This window comes from Balaenoptera ricei, chromosome 1 (assembly GCF_028023285.1).
Source record: "Balaenoptera ricei isolate mBalRic1 chromosome 1, mBalRic1.hap2, whole genome shotgun sequence".
Taxonomy (NCBI): Eukaryota; Metazoa; Chordata; class Mammalia; order Artiodactyla; family Balaenopteridae; genus Balaenoptera; species Balaenoptera ricei.
This window is the reverse complement of record NC_082639.1, coordinates 160,896,673-160,920,354: the sequence shown is the minus strand read 5'-3', so window position 1 is coordinate 160,920,354 and position 23,682 is coordinate 160,896,673. Positions and strand designations below refer to the sequence as shown.

General features: G+C 43.7%; 1 protein-coding gene across 10 annotated transcripts in view; it reads right to left on the bottom strand.

Moving 5' to 3' along the window:
• SRGAP2 (SLIT-ROBO Rho GTPase activating protein 2) overlaps positions 1 to 23,682 on the bottom strand; it is a 236,138-nt gene that overhangs the window by 136,919 nt on the left and 75,537 nt on the right. For 9 of the 10 annotated variants that reach the window (XM_059940413.1, XM_059940431.1, XM_059940422.1 and 6 more), the window contains exon 3: positions 8,575 to 8,767. In XM_059940413.1, coding sequence (XP_059796396.1) covers positions 8,575 to 8,767 — 193 coding nt within the window. Of the gene's footprint in view, positions 1 to 2,615; positions 2,669 to 8,574; positions 8,768 to 23,682 lie in introns of those variants that run through there. The other variant, XM_059940449.1, reaches the window with a different exon arrangement.

Genomic DNA, 23,682 nt, shown 5'->3' with positions numbered 1-23,682 from the left:
CAATGTCTGTATATAATTAGGTCCCCAAAATGTGTGCTGAATGAATACACAAATAAATATATCTTTTAAATCCCTTTTCACTCTCTGCAATCTGAGTACCACAGACAATACAAAGAATGTTCCCCTCTTTTAACTCCTAAAACCTTTACTGTTGGAAATCAAACATTTCCACAGCCTCAACCATTATCTCTCTATGAACTTGCCCCACTCTCTACCAACAACCCACACATTAGCTCTGAATATGGTCCAGATCTTTAGCCCTGAATACAGCTATTCATTTTCTGTCAATTACAGATATTTCAGCTTCAATATCCTTCTGATGTCTTAAACCTAACAACCAAGAACCAAATTTCTCATATTCCAGCCCTTCAAAAACAGCTCCTTCTCCTAACTTTGGTATTTCTATTAAAGGCACCATTAATCTACCAGTCACCCAAGTCCAAAAGAAACTTCACAGCCCTCTTTCTTTTGTGTTGCCAAGATTACCTGAAACCCAAATCCCATCAGTCGGGACTTCCCTGGTGGAGCAGTGGTTAAGAATCCGCCTGCCAACGCAGGGGACACGGGTTTGATCCCTGGTCCGGGAAGATCCCACATGCTGCGGAGCAACTAAGCCCGTGCACCACAACTACTGAACCTGCGCTCTAGAGCCTGTGAGCCACAACTACTGAAGGCTGCGTGTCACAACTACTGAAGCCTGCGCACCTAGAGCCCATGCTCTGCAACAAGAAGCCCGCACACCGCAACGAAGAGTAGCCCCCCACTCGCCACAACTAGAGAAAGCCCACGCACAGCAACGAAAACCCAACGCAGCCAAAAAAAATAAACAAATCCCATCAGTCAGTAATTCCTGTAGAGTCTTCCTGTACCAGCTGTTTTCCATCTGTCTCTAGACTGTAAGCTCCAGGAGTGCAGGGGGCAGTATCTGTCTGCCTGGCATGTGCGTGGCGCATGGTAAGAGCACAATACATGCTTGCTAAATGGACTGAAGAATCGATTTCGATTCTTTCCATCCCTACCCTCCCACCCTAATTTAGATCCTTATTACTTACTGTGACAACTGGTTTCACTGTCTCAAGTTCCTTGTGAATTAGCAAACCATCACCATTAAGGATAAGGTTAACCTTCCTTAAGCAGAGTTCATAACCTCAGCTTGGACACTTGCTGTTCCTACCTTCAGTGGTTTCCAGTGTCCACTACAGAGAGCCAAATCTTATTCAAGAGTCAGGGCTCGCCATGATATGGTCCTATCTACTTTTGTCCAGTTCCTCCATATACACTCATTATCCCAACCAAACCAGTCTACTCACTATACCCCAAAAGTGCTTTGTACTTTCCTCCTGGCTATAGCATCTTTCCCCTCCCTCTCTCTCCATGTGTCAAAATCCTAGCCATTTTCAAGGTCTGCTTCAAATCCCATTCCCCATCTTGAAAGTTTCCTGACCTACCAACTGTGCATCATGCCTTCTGTAGCACGCACTTGGTACTTACCCCATATTGCCCTACAGTGAATATCTGTGTTATTATGTTCAGGCATAATTTGTCCCTGATTAGATTATAAAGTCATGTGGGAAAGAACCACTACTTCTACTTCTTTGAATCTCTCTCCTCTAAGAGGCTAGACTAATACCTTAAAAATGTTCAACGAATATTTATTGTTGAGGAGAAGGAAAAGCTGGAAGAAAGACAAGATGTTGGCAGTGGGTTATAAAGTAGCATAAGGTCTTTGTAAGGAACACAGCGGGATAGCATTGCAGGAGTATTCCTCTAAAACTCAACAGGAAAAAAAAAAAAACCCACAACCCTACCTCAAAATAAAAGAAAGAACTGAGCTATTAAAAGTAGGAGATCAAAACCAAATGAGCTATGACTGAAAGGTCATTTACAGCAAGTTTATGCAAAAAAAAAAAAAAAAAAAAAAAACCAGCCAACACATTATCAATTAGAGTCCTGCTGGGCAATATTAACACAGATTCCGCTTAAAAGAGACAATCAAAGGCTTAGCAACAAACAGGAATACATTTAGACTCTTCAAGGAGCCAAAGAAAATGTAAGAACATCTTCCCTAGGAAGACTTCCTACCCTCTCATAATATCTCTGCTCTTAATCAAACCAGGCAGATAGAATTTCAGACATTAATAGGGTCCTCCCACAATTCAAAGGGATGGAGGAAGCCATATTACCTATCTTAAACAAAGCAGAATAAGATAGATAGAAATAATCACTATAGTTCTATCTGTAGGGGGGGGAAGAGAAGGAGGGGGAAGGGACTGCAGGGTCAGACTTTGCAATGGAGTCAGAGTTGTGTGAGATTTAGTGAAGGTGTCTGCACTGAGACCGTGTGGGAGAGGACAAAAGGTAAGCAGGAGAAAAGCAGACTAGGAAGCCAAGCCAAAGAGTGACAGGGTAATGGCTTCCAGGGTAAGAAGTTGTCCAAGAGAAGATGAAAACAGCAGTTCAGCAACGTTGGTCCCTAAATGCGGTCACTTAAGCCTATAAGTTAAAATACCCAACCTAACCCAGTATGAGGGGCTGAAATCTAGCCAGGTTGAGAAACTGGCCTGGAAAAGGGTGGGACAATTCATGTAGACCAATTTCAGCCCTGGCTAACCTACCCCATCCCAAGTTGAATAGTTTCCATGTCCCTGAGATGCGTCTGTCCAGGGCTCCTGCTGGCAGCTGCTCTCCTGGCAGCACAGGGAGACAAATTCATGGCATTACTGGGCCAACAGCTGCTACAGCTCTGGGGGAGGTGATGAGTGCCTGCTGAGATGCTCTGGGCAGAGAATGAACTATTCTAGGGACCAGCCCTAGAGTCAGCGAAATCGAGGCTACACTTCTCCAGCTGAATGAAAATACAATACAATTTCCACTCCAGAAACCCAGAAAACCCATAGCCCTTCCTCTGTCCCAGCTTCTTTGACTTTAATTGCTTCTTGTCCTCATGTTTGACCCATCCTTTCTAGTTCCCAGGGCACGACTTCAGTCCCGGCCCCCATTAACCTTAGGCTCACTGCCATCGCTTCCTAACAGGTCTCCTCCCTCCAGTCTCTCTGCTCCAGCTGATCTTATGCACTGTTGCCATAGTTACCTTTCCAAATCGCAGCCACCCATAATTATGCTCCAAAACTATCAGTGGGTCCCCCATGCTTACAGAATAAAGCCCAAACTCTTATCACCTGGCATTCATGGACCACTGTAATCTGGTCCCTACCAACTTTTCCAGGCTTATGTCACTATCACGTTTATTACTCCTGTTCTTTAGCAAAACAGATGAGTTACCTACCAGTTTTGTTTTTCCCAGCTCTATGCCTTTATCAACACTGTTCTCTCTGCCTAAAATGCTTCCTTCCCGATCCTTTTACCCTCCTTCTACAACTTCTGCATCGTTTCAATTGAATTAAGCTTATAAAACCAATACCTTGCGTTGGCACTTTTGTGTTTCCATTTCCCATCCACTGAACCTCACCTCCGTAAAGCCCACTCTTCTCTGTGCATTTATGGCACTTTACAAAGTGGATGAGCAGAATGGTCTTTCATACACCTGCCTGCTCGTATATCACATACAGTGTGGTAGAGGCTGTTAATTGTCCCCCACTATCTTTCCCAACCAACTATATTAATAGAAACTCTACTTTCTGGTCATTAGAATAATAACTACATTTCCCAGCCTCCCTTGCAGCTCACTAGAACCATGCCAGTCAGATGTGAGCTGAAGAGATGTGCCACTTCCAGACTGCACCTTTAAAGGGTAAGGATGTGCCTGCCCCTGGCCCTTTTGCTTTTCCTGCTGGCTGGAATGGGGACATGGTGGTCTGAGCCATCTTGGGTCATATAGAACAAGCGCAACACTCTAGGGATGGAATAAGGACCCTGGATGGCTAACGCCCAGACGATTACATGAAAGAAAAATCAACCTCCATCTCATGTAAGATACTATTATTTGGGTCTATTAAAGCTGCCAAACCTATACCATAACCAAAACAGACATGCCTAAAAGGCCTTTCCTAGGCCAAAAATTTCAATTTTCAGTTGCTAACAAATGTTTCAAGCGTGGCCTGGTGGCGTTGTCTGCCAAGGGCCAGCTCTGTTTCAGCATTGTGGTTGTCTCTGTACAGTAACACTTGTATGTGCAAATACCTGAATACTTGGCTCCGTTTTACAACACAGAGATGAGTGGAAAGTGGAAAAATGCAAGTGCTGCTGCTAGTGTTACATTGAGAAGTAGAGTCTCATCCCTGGATGAACAAGACAAGGTTAGAAATCATCAGTCACCATAATTCCTCAAATGTTCCCTGGACTTATGCAAGCAGACCATGGGTTTAATTGTGGCAAAAAGAAGAAAATGAAAGACAAATGCTCAAAGTTCAACAGGTGAGGTATAATTCAGAATTTCACATATATACTTATAGTAATAGAACCCACCTACTCCATGTAAAACTCCTGTACTTTTTAAGGAATAAATTATGTATGAAAGTAGGATGTTGCCTGGACTCCCTTACTGAGTTTCTCACCATCTTGCCTGTGTTAAATGCATTGGTATGTATGTCTCATTGCCTCTTCTATTAGGCTGTACCACATGAATTTGCCACTATGTGACATTTTGTGTCTTCCAAAAATCAGCAATTTCATGTTGCACTCTAACAGATTGAAAACTCTTGGGTTTGGAAGTCATTTTAGTCATCTTTGCCTCTCCCAGTGCCTTATAATGGGAGAGTATCAATAAGAAATTGCTGGGATTAACTTTTACAGATCTTCTACTTGAAAGCCTGCTAGTTCCATAAGACAACACTATCCTACATACCTTCCATCCTTTTAAGTGCTTAAAAAAATCACCTCTCCCTCCTTTGTTCCCCTCCGCCTTCCCTCCCCCATCCTCTCCTGGTAACTTTTACTTCTGGTAATTAACATTTACTACTCCTTAAAATTGGGTGTGCCCAAGCCTTGGGTCCCGGGTTTAGCTCTCTGTCCTTCTCTTTCTCTTCCCTGAGTTCATATAGTTTCAAATCTTCCATAGTCACTTTTTACCTCACCTCTTACCTCAACAGTACAACATCTCCACTGGACAGCCCTCCCACCGCCCCAAACCCAACATGCCCCGAGCAGGCTCACATTCAAACCAGGTCTTCCCTCAACAGCCCCACTTCTATCATAGATGCCCAATTCTTCCAGGTCACCAGGCTAGAGACACTGGGTCACCTCTGACCATTACAGTTCTTTACCCAATCAGTTACCCAGTCCTCTTCAGTTTCTTGACTACTTCTTGAATATATGCCTTCCTCTCTATTCTTTTTGGCTCTCACATCGTACATGGATTATCCCCCCAAAACCTCCATCTTGGCCTTCTCTGGCATAAAAATTCATTCTTCTACCATCTTTCCTCATGTCTCCTTCCCCACACAAGAACCCAGAGGGCTCTCTACCATGCTGCCACATCAAATTTGAACTACCCTGCTTGTCTGTCAAAGAACTGTTATTTGGTGTCTACTTATCTAAACCCTATTTTCCACTGCTTTGGGAAATACCTGTGTTCTCATAATATTTTGCTCATACCTCTGTTAAAGCCCTTTTTACATTATATTGTTTACACGTCTCTTTTCCCTGTTAGCCAAGATTCCAGAGCTTATCTCAGTCTCTGAAGGAATCAGCACAGAACACAGTACCCAGCAGGCATTTAGAAGGGGTCTGTTGAATAAGTATCAATAGATTGCTCCTCAGGATAAGATCCGACAAGAAGCTATTAAAGTAACCTAGCCATAAAGTGACGGCAAAGGAGTGGCAAAGGCTCTTCTACGAGTGCTTGTAGCCCTTTGTCCTTTTGTTCCGCAACACTTACCTCAACTCATCTAACTGTGTGATGTGTTCAGTGCCTGTTTCCTCATTCTATTATAAGTGCCATGTGGAAGATGGTGCTTGTTCATTGTTATATCCCAGGGTACAACGTCTGGTCTGAAGGAGTTCAAGGAATGCACAATGGACATTTGTTGAATGAATGCATACGAACCTCCTGTAATGAAGCTGGATCCCTCACTAGCCCCTTTACCCCTCACCACCAAACACTCCTTCCTCTCTCTTGCATATGCTATTCTCTCCTACACAAATCTACCTTTAAGGACTAACCTAAATCCCACTTGCTTCATGAAAATGCTCCTGACTATTCCAGTTCCTTTATCTGTCTCTGATGATTGATCATTGACCTCTTATCACATCTATATTCTACATAAAACCAATGATCTCTTAATGAGACCATTATTGCTTTATCCTCTAATTGCTTCCTATATTAAAAATATTTTCTCCCCAACCAGATATGGCTCCCTATGGATACACACAATAAACCTGTCTTGTATCTTCCAATACCTGTACAACACAGAGCACATAGCTGGCTCTCAAGAAATACTCACTTGTTGTCTGGGAAAAATGAAGCCAGGTACCAACTTTATCAGAAGGGAAATCAATTCTCCCAGTCTTGGAGAAAACACCCTATTTCTTGTATGTGATCTTAGAGCAGTTCAGCACATCTGTACCTTAATTTGTAGTAAATGTGTCCTTAAGCTGAGAATATAAGATAGTACTAAAAATCAAATGCTATTTTAAACTTAGGAGGAGTTTATCAAGAGAATAAATCCAACTTTGAATCATTTTTCTAAAGCAAACAATCCCCCCACCGATCTTCATTTATCATATACTAAAATAACATTTTAGTCTCTCAGGATTGCTTATCATAAAGAGAACAGGACTTGCAAAAGATAAGGGACTTGGAGGACAAAACATCTGGAGGAAATTCTCTTTCTGGCTTCTACTGAAAGTATCATATGTTCTCCTTACTTATTCATTGCTCAGAGCTGGCTTGTAAAGGATAAATTGTGTCCCAAATTATTAGGGTGATAAACAAAAATAGAAAACAGAGGGAAATAAGATACACTTGGCATTAATTCTTAAATTCACTCATTCATTTACTCATCCAATAATATTTAGTGAGCATCTATTATATATTACATTAGGCACTGTGGGAGACTGAACAATGAATCAGAAAAGCTTATACAGTTCACTAAGGGAAGATAATATAAGGCAGATAGTTCTGAATGTCCTAATAAAAGAACAAAAAAAAGAACTGCTGTAAGAATTTAGAAGAGGGAGAACATTCTTCCTTCTGGGAGAATCTGGAAAGTTTCTTAAAACAGGTTGCATCTGCATTCAGTCTTAAAACATGGGTATGGCTTCGACTTGCAGAGATGTGAAGAATGGGCACAAAAGTTCACATAACAGGATAAGCAAAGGCCCAGTGGAGTTAGTGTTCTGTTTGGCTGCAGTATACTAGAACAGAAACAGGAAATAAGGTTGGAAAGCTGGTCGGGCCAGATGTAGAGGGGCTTGAAGACCAAGCCAAGGAGTGTACACCTTTGTGAACAGAGCAACACTTCTCAAACTTAATTGTGCACACAAATCACCTGGGGATCTTGTTACAGCAGATTGGGAGTGGGACCTGAGATTCTGCATTTCCAAAACCCCGGCGGTGCTGATCTTGGGAGACCACATCTTGAGTATCAAGAACACAGACATCGGGGGGCCATTGCACAGAGAAACTGCCTGATCCCCAGTGTGTTCCAGGAAGATTAAATCTGATAATAATGGATCAGGTAGACTGGAATGGGGAGAAGCTGAAGACTGTTGTCCTCAACGCTTGTTGTTCGTTAGAATCATCTGGGAAGCTTTTACACCACACTGTTACCCAGCCTGTACTCCCAGAGATTCTGGTTTAATTGATCTGGAGTGGGGCCCAGATTTCAGTATTTTAAAAAAGTTCTCCAGGGAATTCTAATGTGTGGCCAGGATTGAGAACCTCTGCTAAAGATGATACAGTAAGTATTGCAATCACTCAGGCAAAGATGATGATGATCTAAACTAGTGCAATGGCAGTGAGAACAAAGTGAAGGGGCCAGTTGTATAAAATACTGTAAATGTAGAAGGAATAGGCTTTAGCAACTGTCTGCACAGCGACTTAGATTTATGGCTACAACATTCATCTCTTCCAGTTAAAGACAGTTTGGTGAAATGGTTAAGAACACAGACTCTGGAGCCAGATTGCCTGGGTTTGGATTTCAGCTCTGCTATTCTGCTATTTATTTATTAGGTGTGTGTGTGTGTGTGTGTGTGTGTGAGCGAGAGAGAGAGAGACCTTGGGCAAGTTCCTTAACTGCTTTATGACTCAGTTTCCTCATCTGTATGTTGGGGATATAACAATAACTAACATACGGAGTTGTGAAGATTAAGTGAATTAACAAGTATGTAAAAGCCCTTAGAACCATGCTTGGCATATAGGAAGAGGTTTAAAGGCGTTTGCTGTTATTATAAGCGTGGTTCATCATCTATTCTGATCTCTCCAAGATATCGAACTGAATGTAAGACTGATCTGGAAAAGGAGAAGTCCTTGAGGGCTCTCAACCCTCAGCCAATTTGAAGTCACTAGGTCACCTGCTTCATAAATACAATTGGATGGAGGTGGCACACCCTGCCTCCCTCCATCCCGGACCGCATTCTCAAGGTCTCTAAAAGTAACAGCCACAGCGTCCCTACTTGAACTGCTGGTCCTTGGTGCTTCGCGTCTTGGCCAGGAAGCGCTCTGCCAGCTTCTCCAGGTTGCGGGAGTAGTCCATCTCGATCTCAGCCTTCTTCCGGAAGAAGTCCTGGAGGTCCTGCAACAGCTGCACCCGGAGCTCACACTGCTGGTCCAGGCATTTCATCTGCTCTGTGAGCTGAGCACGGATCTCTGCAATGAAAGCGAGGTGAGGCAGTCAGACAGAGATCCCTGGAAAAAACCATAACACCAACATTTACCCCTTCCATTTAGTTGTTCCCTGTGCTCTAGGGAACTTAAAGGCTTTAATTTTTAAAATGTGATGTGAGGCACCACCAAACTCACCAACTCTTTTCAGACCCTTAAAGAACACTGAACCCAGGGATCTGCTAAATCATTTAAGAGAAACTGCTTATCAGAGGTAATAATACTCAGAGCTACCCCTTAACAAGCAATTTATCGTGCTTCCAGCACAGTGTCAGAATGTAGGCTCCCTTCTGGCAGAGAGCCAAATGAATTATCTCCCAACCATCCTATTAGGTTAGTACTACTTTCATCCGTATTTTAAAGATGAGAAAACTGACTCTTAAAAAGAAGTCATGCTATTAGGTGGTGGAGCCGGGATTCAAACCCAAACAGCTTGACTTTAGAGCCCAAACTCCTACTTTTTATACTTTCTCCCATTATTTCAAACTGTTTTTCCACATCTTCATGAAGTAGGGGGAGAGGTCAGGATATTTTAATGGAGATAGAAAGGGCTCTGCCCAAGGGCAAATAGTGGCAGTCAAGAATGAAACAAGCACTGGGACCTCTAGGCATGCAAACAATTAACTGTCAGTCGGATTCCATAGTTTCCAATACCACTGCATGTAATCACAATCTTCAAGAAGTTGATATTTTCACCAACAAATATCACTCATATCTTTGATGCTTCATCTTCACGGATGCTCAGAGCCTCTGCTGTGTCAAAGCTAGAAATACTTCTGGTTAAGCTCTAGCTTGGCAGCTTTCTGGCTGGCCAGAATCCTCGTACAGGGTTAGCAAACACCCTCTCTGGAACTGCAGCAGTGGCAGCTCCAGATACAACCAGATCTGCCTCAGATGCAATACTGCATTCGTTACTGACAAGAGACCTGGCACCCGCAGGAAGCAGCTTGCCAAAGCCAGACTGCAAGGCCTGCAGTGTGTATCCTGCTGAAGTTATGTCCCAATCCCCATCTGAGTCACAATTTAGTCACTTCTTTCATCCCTTTCTTCCCCACCCCTACCCCCAAGCCTGCTCAGCTCCAATAGCTTAGGATGTGACAGTAGCTCCAATCCCAGGGAAAAAGAGCACCTGTACTATTACGCCTTTCCTCTGCATGCTCCAAATTCATTCCCCAACAGCAGAGTTGTAACAGTGCTTTCAGTCTATGCTCTGTAATGCATAGGGTGGGGGTGTGGAATCTAGGGTTTTCATCTGAGCTGCGGATAAATCAGAGGCAAATCCAGGAACGAAGCTATGATGTTGAAAATTCCGCCAACCATCCTTTTATGAAGCAATGAGGGATGAGCAAATGGTACATTTGGCTTCGCCTTGGAGTAGCTGCGGGTCCATCATCCATCCCCATCTTCATTTTTGTTTGTTTTTACAGATATCAGGATGTACCACAAGTATCTGGTCCTTTATGGGTGATCTCAGGTGATCTGTGAGTGTAGTTCTTACCCTCTTTGGCTCCCTGCCTCCTCCTGTGCCAACCACCAACGCCAACCAGACCTGCAGTAACCTCACCTGAACTGAAACTGAGCACCGGAGGATTGTTTCAAGCAGACAGAAGGCTGCACAGAAAAGCCGCCTACCTCATCAAAGCTCTCTTGTTCTGTGTTTTTTTGGAGTCTGATTACAGGGGTGGTGGTGGGGGATCTGCAGAGGGCATGCCAGGCATCTGGTTGTGCCAGGGATTTCTGGGCCTCTTAAAGGCAACAGCCCTTGCCGAGACTATTCCTCGAGGCATCTGTCCTCTTTCTATCTTTGATAGATAGAAGTAGTAGCTGGTAGTAGTAGCCACTGGGTAGGCAGACTGTGGGTGGAGAGGACATTCACAGTGCTCATTGATATTACTTACAACTTGTCCATTAAATAAGAATCAGGGCATCTTAGGGTGAAAAGGCTTTCCAGGTACCCAGTCAGTAACAGATATGCAAGAGGATGTGGATAGGCAAGGGGCTGTCAGCCCTCTCTGAGTCACTTGTAATTCATTTAAGACTTTACCTCAATAAACTCTCTAACTAGTGGAGCAGAAAGGGAGCACAGGAGGATGGATGATGCCCACCTTCGCCATAAAAAGAGGAGGCTAGGGCTTCCCTGGTGGCACAGTGGTTGAGAGTCTGCCTGCCAATGCAGGGGACACGGGTTCGAGCCCTGGTCTGGGAAGATCCCACATGCCGTGGAGCAGCTGGGCCCGTGAGCCACAACTACTGAGCCTGCGCGTCTGAAGCCTGTGCTCCGCAATAAGAGAGGCCGCGATAGTGAGAGGCCTGCACACTGCGATGAAGAGTGGCCCCCGCTTGCCGCAACTAGAGAAAGCCCTCGCACAGAGATGAAGACCCAACACAGCCAAAAATAAATAAATAAATTTTTTTTTAAAAATTAAAAAAAAAAAAACACACACACACACACACACAAAGAGGAGGCTAAGCAAATTCCCACAATACCCATGAGGTTCCAGAGGTAGACCGCTCCAGGGTTGTCCTGTCTGAGGAACAAGCACTTCATAGGAGGCCTTTAAGATACGTGAATTAATCTAAGAAGCCCCAACGTGCATCCAGCCAGCATGGAATTCCACCCTGACCTCCTTAGGTGTCTCAACAAATGGGCAGCATTACCTGAAGTGCACCCCAACCTCAGGCATCCCCTCCGGGCCCCTGAAGGAAAGGGAGCACGTGCTTACTGAACACCTTTATACACATCATCTCATTTAACCTTTATTACTAGTCCATAATTGGTATCCCCAATTGTCCTGATTGCACAGATGAGAAAACTGAAGTATGACTCAAGTAATTTACCAAAGGCTCATACAATTAGGTGCAAATGGGGTTGAAGCCAAATGAAGGTTTTGCCTTGACTTGTCAAAGAGGTTGTCAGTGGGGCAGGGAAACAAGAGAAACGAACAAGAGTCTGGGGTCTCTGAGGTATTTCTGGGGGAATCACAGTGTCTCTCGCTCCAAACCCTGGAATGTCCCCGTCCCCACCTTCCAGATGAGGTGGTGACTCAGGCCCCCAGAGTCAAGTTTGGAGTAGCCCGGTGACTCACTAGCTAGCCCATGTTTTGACTGGTCCACAACTGGGCTGGATCCCTTCCTGCTTCTTAGATCTCCTCTACAGGGCAGCTTTGAAGGAAGTGAGAATGCGATATCCCCACCCCAATCCAGGAAAAGGAGAGTCTCTGCTAAGAGATACCACCTGCCACTGTGGTTAATTAGTGATGCGACTCCACTGAGCATCTCCCCGGCCCCCCCACCCCTCCCCATGGAAGGAGATGCTGCCCTGGCTCCCACCCTCAGAGCCTCTGCACAGGCACTTAAGGGAGACTCCAGCTACCCCCATCTCCAGGCCTGCAGCTCCAAGACAGAATGGCTGCTCTGTCCAGGGCAAAATGTGCTCTGTCCAGGCTTTTGCTGCTGCTGCTTTTGCTGCAAAGACAAACAATGGTCCCCAAGAAGGCAGCTGTGCCAGCCCCAGTCCTCTGTCCATGCATATGAGGGGCAGGAAACAATAGGCCACTGAACGCCAGCACGCCTGGGCCATGTGCCCAGGCTGGGGGCCCCTCTGCACCCTGGCCGACCAATAAACTACAAGGGCAGAAAGAAGAAAGGGGCAATTTATAAAAACATGGAGGAATTCCTCACAGTTCCATCCACACAGCTCCATCGTGTGCTTAGGCCAGAATGCACGTGCACACGTGTATACACGCAAAGGCACACAATCACACCACCCACACTGCTTCACCACATCAACCCAAGAAGCCTTTGCAAATTCAGTTTATAGTTGGATGAGAGTTCCTGGGAGCTGGGGATGATGGGATCTTTGTAGGTTCTGTCCCTAGAACTACACTGAAGAAGTCAAGTTCTCACTTTCTACATGCAGCTGTATCTCAGGGCTATAAATGTATTTCATGGCCATCCAGAAAGCCAAAGTACAAAGGTCACCATGAACGACCTGGAGTGATACATGCCCAAAATGACCTCCCCTGGGCACCTCACACAGCCCATTTATTCAGCAAATCTTTACTGTGCACCTACTGTATAACAGACCCTGTGCTAGGTGATGGCAACAGAGGACAAAACAGGCCCAAGCCCTGCCCTAATGAAGCATGGCTTGACAAGAAGAGGAAGGAAAAGAGAGCAAAGACAATCTCATTACTTTTGCTTCAAATATTCTTTACGATAGATAGCCATGGTATTAAGCCCCCACCTAAAGACCAAAGATTTAAAAATCATCAGTAGCAGGCAAAACATATTAGGCAACAAGCCTAAGAACATTTCAATGTCCTCTGACTCTTTTTCTATTATGTTTTATAAAAATGACATTTGAATAAAAACTGCAGCTTCCCTTGCAAAAGGGACCAAAGTTCTAGAACAAGTTTCTTGAAAATCAGAGTTAACCTTTGGTTAGCATTTCATTCAAAGATTCAAGTCAAAATGTAACTCCACTGTTCTGGAACTAGACCGTGATGACGGCTGCACAATCTTGTGAATATACAAAAACAAAAAACAAAAAACCCACTGAATTGTACATTTCAAAGGGGTAAATTTTATGGTATGTGAATTATACCTCATTACAAAAATTGAACCCCACCAAAACAGCATGTCCTGCTGAGTGCCATCCTGCCAATTAAGGGGAAAATGGTCCAGCAAACAGGCACCAAAAGGAGGAAGGAATTCTTGGTTTCCATTTCTCCACTTGTATGGGCTGAATTTCAGTTCTGCATTGAATATTCTTAAAGCAAATCTTAGAAGCTGTCCCTCAGGACAGGAAGCTTGGCCAGGACATTGAACTCCACTGGCAGATCACCATTCCATCATTTCCGAAGGGTGTCAGATCAAAACCTGGCAAGGAATGTTTTTATGTATGAGTTCAAATGCAGGCTCAGCACACATGTCCAGAAGAGCTCCCCCCAGGATATGCTGACGCCTTGTCCATGCTTGGCCATAGCTGAGAACCTAACTACACCTGTCCTGGGGGTTAGAAGGAGGCTCATTTCCTTTTTAGAAAGAAGCTGAAGGGTCACAAAACGGATGAAATTCAAAGAAAAACTAGACCTAACAGGATACTGATCATTTAACAAAAACAGGGCCCTGCCACAGCGACAATCATGGAGACTCCTAAATTATATAACACCTGCCAATGCAGGTGACACAGTCCCCTAGAAACTGTCCTCACTTCAGAGAACACCCAGGAAATTCATCAGTCAGCAGAGTACTGGGGGGATTCTGTTCAGCTCACTGCTTCCAATCCAAAGATATTAACCCCTTTCTTTCCCTCTTTCAAAATTCATCTCCTCTTTTAGGAATTCTGCCTGGTTAAGTCACACGGAACCCCCTCCTATGAATCCCTTATCTCTGAGGAGAAAATGGGGGTCGGGGGGAGGCCGGGAGAAAGATGTAATCTTTCAGGAGATCAACACAGGCACGTCCTCCCCTTCTCCTTGACGTGCTGGCACCTAGGGGACAAGAGCTGCCACTCCCACAGGCTGTGCTCAGAGCCCGTTGAGCATGAGGTCAGCCTGCGTTCCCCACTGGGAACCAGGCCTGATGCCGGTCTTTTTCCACAAAATCTGTCTCTCCTGCTTTTAGCCTTTCACAAACACATGATGTCACCTCAGCCATCTCAGGAATATGAATTCCTAGTACCTTTCCAGCAAGTGTTATAGAAGAAGACAATTGAGGCTTTCACCAGGCTCTACCCTCCATATCTCTTACCAAGGCCTCTTATCAAAATGGTCATCGGCTCCTCTCAGAACTGTTCCCTGGGAAACAGAATGCTGGAATACCTTGCCAAGTCTCACTCTTTACCTGCAGGTTTGCCTTTCTACAAACTCAGTAATGGGAGGGCCTTTAAATTTTTTCTTGGACAGATAGAACCAGAGCCCAGAGAAGGGGAAGGAATTTCTGGAGATCACACAGCTATTAAGCTGCAGATCTAGGCCTGGAACCCGGGTCACTGGGTTCCTAAGCCAAAGTTCTTTCTTACTTACTCTTGTCACAAATATTTATTTGAGCACCTTCCAGGTGCTCTGAGAGTACAAAGACAAAAGTCCTCTGTCAATGTTAGCAGAGCAGTCAGGAGGAGACAAGTAAAAAACCTACAACAAACACAGTGAAACAATAATATAAATAAACGAGGTATGTACACAGTGTCCTGAGAGCAGAGAGAAGGAAGACACGTATCACCCTCAATCAACTTCCTATACCACATCTTTCAGTGACTGACATTATTACTTATCTCAGTAGTCAGTATGCCAAAAAAAGCCATCAAGCTACTCTTAGCAAACTAGAAAACAGCAAATATTCTTCCTCAAAGAGTGTGATTGATGGCCTTTTTCCTCGTTACTTTACCCTATTGAATATAGCATAGAAACAAACATGAGTTAATCCAAACAATCAATCAACAAATAGCTACTAAGCTTCCAGAATATGTGGATGTGACATACTTATTGTTTTCCCTTCCTTGCATCCATATCCTCCCCGATTCTTAGTACTTTTGACAAAGCTGCTTCCACCTCCGGCCTCTCCAAAGATGGTAGATGTTACCTCCAGGCCCTGTTTAGGAGCTACAAGACCTGGGGACAATGTCAGTCTGAGAGAGTGCTACCATCTTGCCACCACGACTGGAATGGAGCCAACCTAGAGGAAGCAGAGCTGAGGTATGGGAAAAGGAAACTTGAGCCCCTGAATCAATCATGGCCAGATGCCAGCCCTATCCCTGGCCCTTTCCAGCATACAAGCCAACTCATTCCGTTTTTGCTTAAAATAGTTTGCATTGGGGTTTTGGTCACTTGCAAACAAAGGATTCCTAGTGGACTAAGTAGGGAATTCTCAAGTATTCAGAAGCATGAAGGTCCCCGTCCTCAAGGAACTTACAATCTAATTGTGAAAACATGATCAAAATATAGAATACATTTTCAAAAAATACATAATTATTTACATATTACGTAATTATGCAAGATATATAATTAAATATATAAATCTTTATTATAGTATACTGCAAGAATGAAACTGAGAAGAAACATTACAAGTAAAAGTCTTAAGGACTCAAAGCAGTGGGGACTAACATTGCTAAAATAAGGCTTCTTGAGAAAGACTAAACTCCTTGAGAGGGAGAAATTGTTTGTTTGGCTCACTAACATACTCCTAGACCCAAAACAATACCTGGCATATAATAGGGCTTGAAATTTGTGGAAGGAAGGAGAGGATAAAGAGAGAAAATGGGAGGAAAGAGAAGTCTGAACTAGTATTCTGAGGATGGGTAAAATTTCAATAAATGGAAGGGTGAGGAGACAATCTTCCAGAAGAAGGGAAAACATAAGCGGAGAGATGGGAATTTTTGAGCGTGGCCTCTTTATGAGATAGTGAGGAGGCTGGCCTCACCAGAACAAAAGGTGACGTAAGGGTAGGTCAGAGATAAGGCTGCATAGGGAGGAGCAGCTCCAAAGGCTAACAGGGTAGTTTGGATTTCAAGAGGCCAGAAATGGAGCTGGTGAAAGTTTGTGTCATGATGGGAACAGAGCTGAAGGAAGATCAGAGTGGAGGAGGTCTGCTGGATGGGTTCCTAGGCCTTCTAAATTAAGAGATGGAGTAAGCGTTAATGAGCAATCCAGGCTGAATAGTACAGAGGTCAAAAAGAATAGGAGAATTCCATGAGTGGAAAATCCCCACACATACTAACGCTAATCATTAGTAATAATACATACTTTAGAGCCACTGATCCTAAAGCTAGTGAGTCCAACCTATCCCTTCCTATACAGTGGGGAGCAAACTGGACATGTAAGAGAGATCGTTGGGTTCAAAGGTAAGACAGTTACCTTGGTGGCAGGAAGGAGGGGTGGTGGCAACTGGAGTGCTAGCCTCTCCGGCTTTCCTTTTACTATAGTTCTTTGTGTCGAACTTTAAGTTTGGCCATCTTCAAAACTGTCTGCCCTGTGCAGTAGATTTCCCCAAAGTTAGGAAAGAAAAAACCTTTCCTCCCCTCGCATTAACTCCACACTACCTAAGAACAATGCATGCAGCTTTGGAGACAAAGAGAAACCAGCCAGGGGGAAGGAGAAGGAGAAAAATGGCCTTAAGAGTTTCCGAAGGACATCCATTCATTAACTGTTGAGCCCCCAAGTGAAGACACAGAAAGCAGCCTCATAAAGCCAATGAGACAGGAGGGTGTGGAGGGGAATAACTCAATGAACTTTAATCATCAGGACTGCTCTTGGCAGGCCGCCTTGGTTCTTTTAAGTGACTCAATAGAAAGTCAAAGACAAAAGGCTCCCAAATGAACAAGCTGCCACATCAAATGCCAAAGTAGTAATTTTAGCTCCTAGGCCTTGCCTGAGATGTTTAAGAAACAGAATTCCTGAGGTCCAAAGTCTAGAATTATCTTGTACTACAAACTAAAGATCTGGAATGAGATGACCAACAGCTCCTCTGGGAAATGTTATCTAGTCTGATGCCCCTGATTGATTGCTAGAGACAAAGTGGAAGTGAATTCCCAAGGACCATGATAACCAACCAACAAATCTAGCAAATATTTGTCTCATACCATCTCTGTGCAAAGATCTGAGTGACAAATCATTGGAACACACGAGAAAATATAAGACACTGTCTTGCTTTCAAGGAGCTTATAATCCAATTGGGGAAAAAAGGAGACTAAATGCAAAAGCATTCAACTGTATAGGACTGTGTGTGCTAAGTGCCAAAATAATGGTCCCAGATTACGCTCAGAGAGGAGATCAGTATAAACCAGGATCAGCCTGAGTTAGTCTTCAGGCCTGGAACTGGGGAGGATTTAAAGAGGCGTAAGGGTTATAGAGGAAGGAGGGCTGTGATTACTAGGGCAAAGGTGAGGAGGCAGAAATGGGCAGATCAAGCCCAGGAGCCTGTGTGAGTACAGCACAGTGATTTGAAGGTTTATTCAGAAGAGCATGTAGAGAAAGAGGGGGGTGGAAAAGCAAGAAAGGGTGTGCATGCTCGATGAGCAGATCAGATACACTGTTCCAAAGGGATCTGTAAACTGTGGATAAAGCAAGGTAAGGGTCTTGAAAAGCAGAAGGACAGCACAAGAAGAGTCAAAAACCCAAGGACTTCCCTGAAATCAACTCCTGAAAAGACTAAATGTCAATTTCGACATGTCCACTATAGTAATGGGCAACGGTAAACTGTATGCTGCTCAAGGCTCCAGCGCAACTGAATGGAAAACAAACCAGATCAATCCTAAAATCCAGACCCTAAATTCCTAGAGAGCTGGCTCTGGAGGATTTACTTCATTTTGTGTAGGACCCAGCTTGGCCTACAGTATTGGCACATCGTTTCAGATTTAGTTCCACCAGCATGGACCAAGCCCCTATTAGTTGTTGGGAAAAGGGACAAAGATGAGTACAGAGGACCAGGAGATTCACTCGGCCTCTGAAGTGCCTGTGGAACTTCCTATTGGAAAATGCAGTTTTGTTCTCCAGTCTGGAGTTCTCAGGAGAGGTCAAGTCTGGAAGGAGACATTTACGAGCCATCAGCAAGTAGATGGGAGTATGAAGTTAACCATGAAAGCGAATGCAGCTGCCCATGGAAAGCATGGAGAATGAAAGAGAAGTAGGCCTAAGCCTGGGGACACCCTCATTTAGGTGGAAAGCAAAAGAAGAGGAGATAGGAAACTACAGTGAGAATGAAAAGAGATGTATCAAGGTGTCAATAACTGCAAATCACTTAAAGAAGACAGAAGGGCAAAGAGTTGATTAACTTGGGCGATCATTATTGAGAGCCTGCTATGCATCACCCAAGATGAACACAACCACCTTACTGACATGCTGGGTCAGCCTTCACTGCTCCAGTTGCTATGACTGTTCCAGTGCTTCATGCTGGTGGGCCGCCCTGACAGCCCCTTGCCTTGTACCTGTGCTACACGCCTCTCAATTCCCACTCCAGGGTTTCCCTGTCGCCACTGAGGCATGGGATTTGGAGGGACCTGCTCAGCCACCAGCCATGCCATGAAGAAGCACAGGGGAATTGAAGCTCTAGGACATCAACCCCTGAGTAAGAGGGGACGGAGGCTGGCAAATGAAATCTTCTCCCTCCTTTCCCCAGTGGACCATTCAGAGATGTAGTAGCTTCACATATTTTCTCTGAAGATGTCCCACAAGACCAAATGATCAGCCTGTCATGAAGCTGTGGCCAGCCTCTAAGCAGTCCCTTATATTTGTTCTCCCTCCCTCCCTCCCTTTCTCGCTTCCCTTTTCTCCTCCTTCCTGCTTCCCTGTGATGGCTCTCACAAACAAAGTGTAAGCTTTTGCCTCTAGAGCTCTAATTCTAGGGAACCCAGACTAAGATAATTACCATGGGCCAGGCACTGTTCTAGATGCTGGATAGATCATCTTTTCTTTGATGAAACTTATTCCCCAAGGAAAGTATCTGCTTAGTAGAGTGTTGAGAATAGCTAACAAATAGTTATTTTTCAAGGACTCAACATATTTGTGAAGTGATTGGTTGGTTATAAGAACTGATTTAGTTGACTACAGTTTGTTTTCTATGAACAGGTAAAGTGTCTCTACAAAAGTTATGGGCAGGTATACAATCAACAGTGATCACAGATGCCATTTATTAAATACTTTCTATGTGACTCATAGAACGTTGAGTCACCATTTAAGTGTAAAGGTATGCTATCTCATTTAATCCTCAAAACATCCCAGTGGAATAAGTTTGCAATAAAGCAGGATGGTTAAGAGCCCAGACGTTGCATTCAGAAAGACCTGGCTTTAATTCTAGCTCTGCCACATGCTAGTTGTGTATCCTTGAATAAGACACTTAATCTAAGTCTGTTTCATTAACTATAAAATAGAGTTTGTAACAGCAGCCACACCAGTGGATTATTATAAAGCCACACCAGTGGATTATTATAAAGCGTAGAAGAGATAATGTAGATAAAATAGGTAAAGTGTTTACTATATGCCGGGTACCTAGTAAGATTCTATTAAAAGTCAATCATGATTCCGCCCACTTCACAGATGGGGACCACCGAGGTTCAGAGAGATTAGTTAATTGCCTGAGGTCACCAAGATAGTTACAGATCACAACAGGATCTGAACCTAGATGTGTTCAATTCTAAAACAGGGCTCTTACCCACTCTCCTACATTTTTTTTAATGAAACTGAGATATGGACTCAGTTAGTTGCCTTTCATACTGGAATCCTATAGTTCTAGCTGGCAATATTGATTGCGATCCTTGAATTTCTTCAGCTTATCACACAAAAGTCCTCATTCTTACTGCCTTAACTCTGAGTATTTAAGTATTTGTGTTGCGGTGGAGTGGGAAAACACCTTTATATCATTTCTTCTTGAAAGAAAGAGTAGCAAAAAGTCCATGCCCACCTAGAGATGCTATCAACTGGAGAGGCAGCAGAGCAAAATCTGAGTTACCATTCAACTTTCTCTGAGCCTGCTTGGCACAAAGAAAGTATTTAGTAAGTGGCATCTATGATCACTATTGATTGTATATGACGCGCCTGCCTATAACTGGAAAACAGACTGTCTGGGCTCAAAATGCCAGCTCCATCACTTACTAGCTGTGTGACCCTGGGCAAATTACTTAACTTCTCTGTGCCTCAATGTCTCTATGTGTCAAAGTTCATTAATAATAGTACCTACCTCTTAGAGTTTTCATGAGTTAACATTTGTAAAGTAATTAGAATAGTTCCTGGTACACTGAAAATACCATATATGCTTTTGTTAAATACATAAATCAAATCTGTCTCATGGGCTCTTTAATCCTTTAACTTTCTAGACAAGAAGGTATAGGAAGTGATAGGAATTGAATAGAATAAATTAGTGGCTTCCTAACTCTTACAAGCCAACACACACAAACACAGGAAACACAATTTCATGAAACAATACATATTCCATAAAGTCTGTTTTTTTACATTTTAAATGCTGGTTGTGGCCCACTGATTTGATTTCATGACCTAGTAGAAGGTCTCGACCTGAAGATTAAAAAAGCTATGGAATAAAACACATGGCCACCAAAGGCAGAACTAGAACAGAGTCTTCAAACCACTCAGCTCCTTCTTCATGGTCATTACTAAATCAGAAAGGGCTTAAGTTTCACTTCTTGCTTGCAAAGAAACTGTACATTCCGGGTCCTCCTCCCATTCCTTCCACATTTCACATGAACACTAGAAATTCAGAGAACACCAAGGAACCAACGGATACTTCCTGTCTATGCAACGCCTGCTACTGTTACCCAATCCAATATGTCACCACTGTGTATCAGGGAGAATTCTCCGGCTTGTCCTTTGAGGTTTGTCTTCCTGATTTTGAGGTCCAGCAACTATGATAACCCATCACACCTTCACAGCAAAAAAGCTACTGATCTAACACAAAGGCAATGTCATTACATATTTAATAAATGGATTATAAACAGAATAGATGACACTTATTAATGGTTAAGTTGAAAAAAAAAAAAGAGTTCTTATCTCCTAGAGATAAATACTGAAATATTCAAGGATGAATAATGTCTGGTATTTGCTTCAAAGTGATGGAGGGGAGTGGCGGGTGGGGTGGGGAGTGGATATAAATAAAACAAGACTGGCCATGAACTGAGGATTTTCGAAGCAGGGTGATGGGGATATGGGAGTTCATAACACTATTCTCCCTACTTTTGCGTATGTCTGAAATTTTTCATAAAGGTTTTTAAGAATCCAATTAATGGGGCTTCCCTGGTGGCACAGTGGTTAAGAATCCACCTGCCATTGCAGGGGACACGGGTTCAAGCCCTGGTCCGGGAAGATCCCACATGCCGCGGAGCAACTAAGCCCATGTGCCACAACTACTGAGCCTGTGCTCTAGAGTCCGTGAGCCAAAACTACTGAGCCCATGTGCCACAACTACTGAAGCCCGCGTGATTAGAGCCCGTGCTCCGCAACAAGAGAAGCCACTGCAATGAGAAGCCTGCACACTGCAACGAAGAGTAGCCCCCGCTCGCCGCAACTAGAGAAAGCCCACGCACAGCAATGAAGACACAACACAGCCAAAAATAAAATAAATAAATAAAATAAATTTATTTTAAAAAAAAGAATCTAATTAATGGCATGTTAAAAAAAAAAGACTTAAAAAGACTCATAGTAAAGGCAAAGGAAGATCAACAAAATAGAAAGAATACCCAGAGATATAATACAGAGCAATTAATTTCCTTAAAATGGATGGACTAAATCTGTGGGTAGAAAAGGGATACTACATACCAGGAAATGTACATAAAATAATCAACATCAAGACAGATACTGTTTAAATTTTTGAACTTCAAGGATAAAGAAAGAATTATTTAAGAATCAATGGAGAAAAAGCAAATTGTCTAACAAAGTCGGGGGTGGGGGGGGGGGGGGGAAATCAGGATGGTCTCAGATTTTTCCAGATTGTTCCAGGCAATATTTGAGGCCTGAAGTAAATGAAGCCACATTCTAAAATGATTCTAAGGGAGAGCCACTGTGATCCAAGAATTTATGGCAAGCTAAGTCACCTCAAGTTCAAGTGTGAAAAAGGCTCAGCCATTGCCAACTTGAAAGATCTCAGCCTATATAGACCCATGAATCCCTCCTGAGAGACAGAAATCCTGCACCAGTAGCTCAATCAAAACAAAACCACAGGAACAAAGAAGCAGTAAAAGAAAAGACCCCCAAAATGGGAGCGTGCAGCTCAGAATGTAAATGTTAGAAACACTGCCAAGGAAAAAAAGCCAGATAAGCTACAAAAACTGGGAGATGGGAAAGAGAGGTACAAGGAAGGGCAAGAAAATGAATCACCTAATCTTTCCAGGCAAGGGATCAGCCAGCCTTGTCAAAAAGTGAAGATTTAGCTAAAAATGTAGTTTAAAATATCAGCAATGACTTCAGCCTCCTAATGATTTTCACAATCATTTTCTTAACCTTAGAGAGAACTTAAAGGACTACGATCTTTTGTGGAGAAGAAACATTTATCTGAAGTTCACCAGTTTCTTTACTTTCACTTCAGTTTCTTTTTCTTCTGTTAGATTCAAGTAAAATTAAATTCAATTGTTTTTATTTTTAAAGCACATATGGCATAATGCCAATCTTATAAAATTATTTCACTCCCGCCAGCCACCAGTCTGTTTCCATGCGCCGAAAGTGTGCACTGGAAGAGAAAGTCCACATGCCTGGCACCAAATCCACCACCCCCACCTCCCCTCCCAGCCCTCCCTGTCTCAGCGCCTAGCCTAGGTTAATCTTTCCACCTGCACACTAGAAACCACACCTTCTTGCTCACTCAAGGCCCTTGCTCCTGAAGTTATACACCTATTTTCTGTATCATCCTTTTCCCCTCTCTGCCGGATCATTCCCATAAGCAAACAAACATGCTATATTCCCCCCAAAGGAAACACAGTTTCCTTGCTCTCCCCCTTCCTCCCCAGCTACTTTTTCATCTTGTCCTCTCTTTACAATAAAACTCAGAATGGTTGTCCATACTCCCAGCCTCTACTTCCTTTCTTCCCTTTTTCTCTTTAGCCCACTGTAATCAGGCTCTTGCTTCTTCCATTCTCGTGGTGGGCAGTAACGATCTCCACGTAGCCAAACACAGCCAATTCTCGGGACCCAGCTTCCTCCACCACCACCAGGACTGGACAGGGGGGATCACTCTCTGGCCCCGGGACACCACCCTCTCCTGATACGCCCCTGGACACACATTCTCAGTCTCCTTCACTGGACCTTCCTCCTCTCTCCCAACCTCCAACTGCTGACACCCCAGGGTTCCATCTAGGGCTTCTTTTCCATCTCTACTTGCTTCCCAGTAGATCTCTTCTGGTTCTGTGCCTGGTAACTGCCAAATCTGTATCTCCAGTCTGGACCCCTCCCTGAATTCCTGGC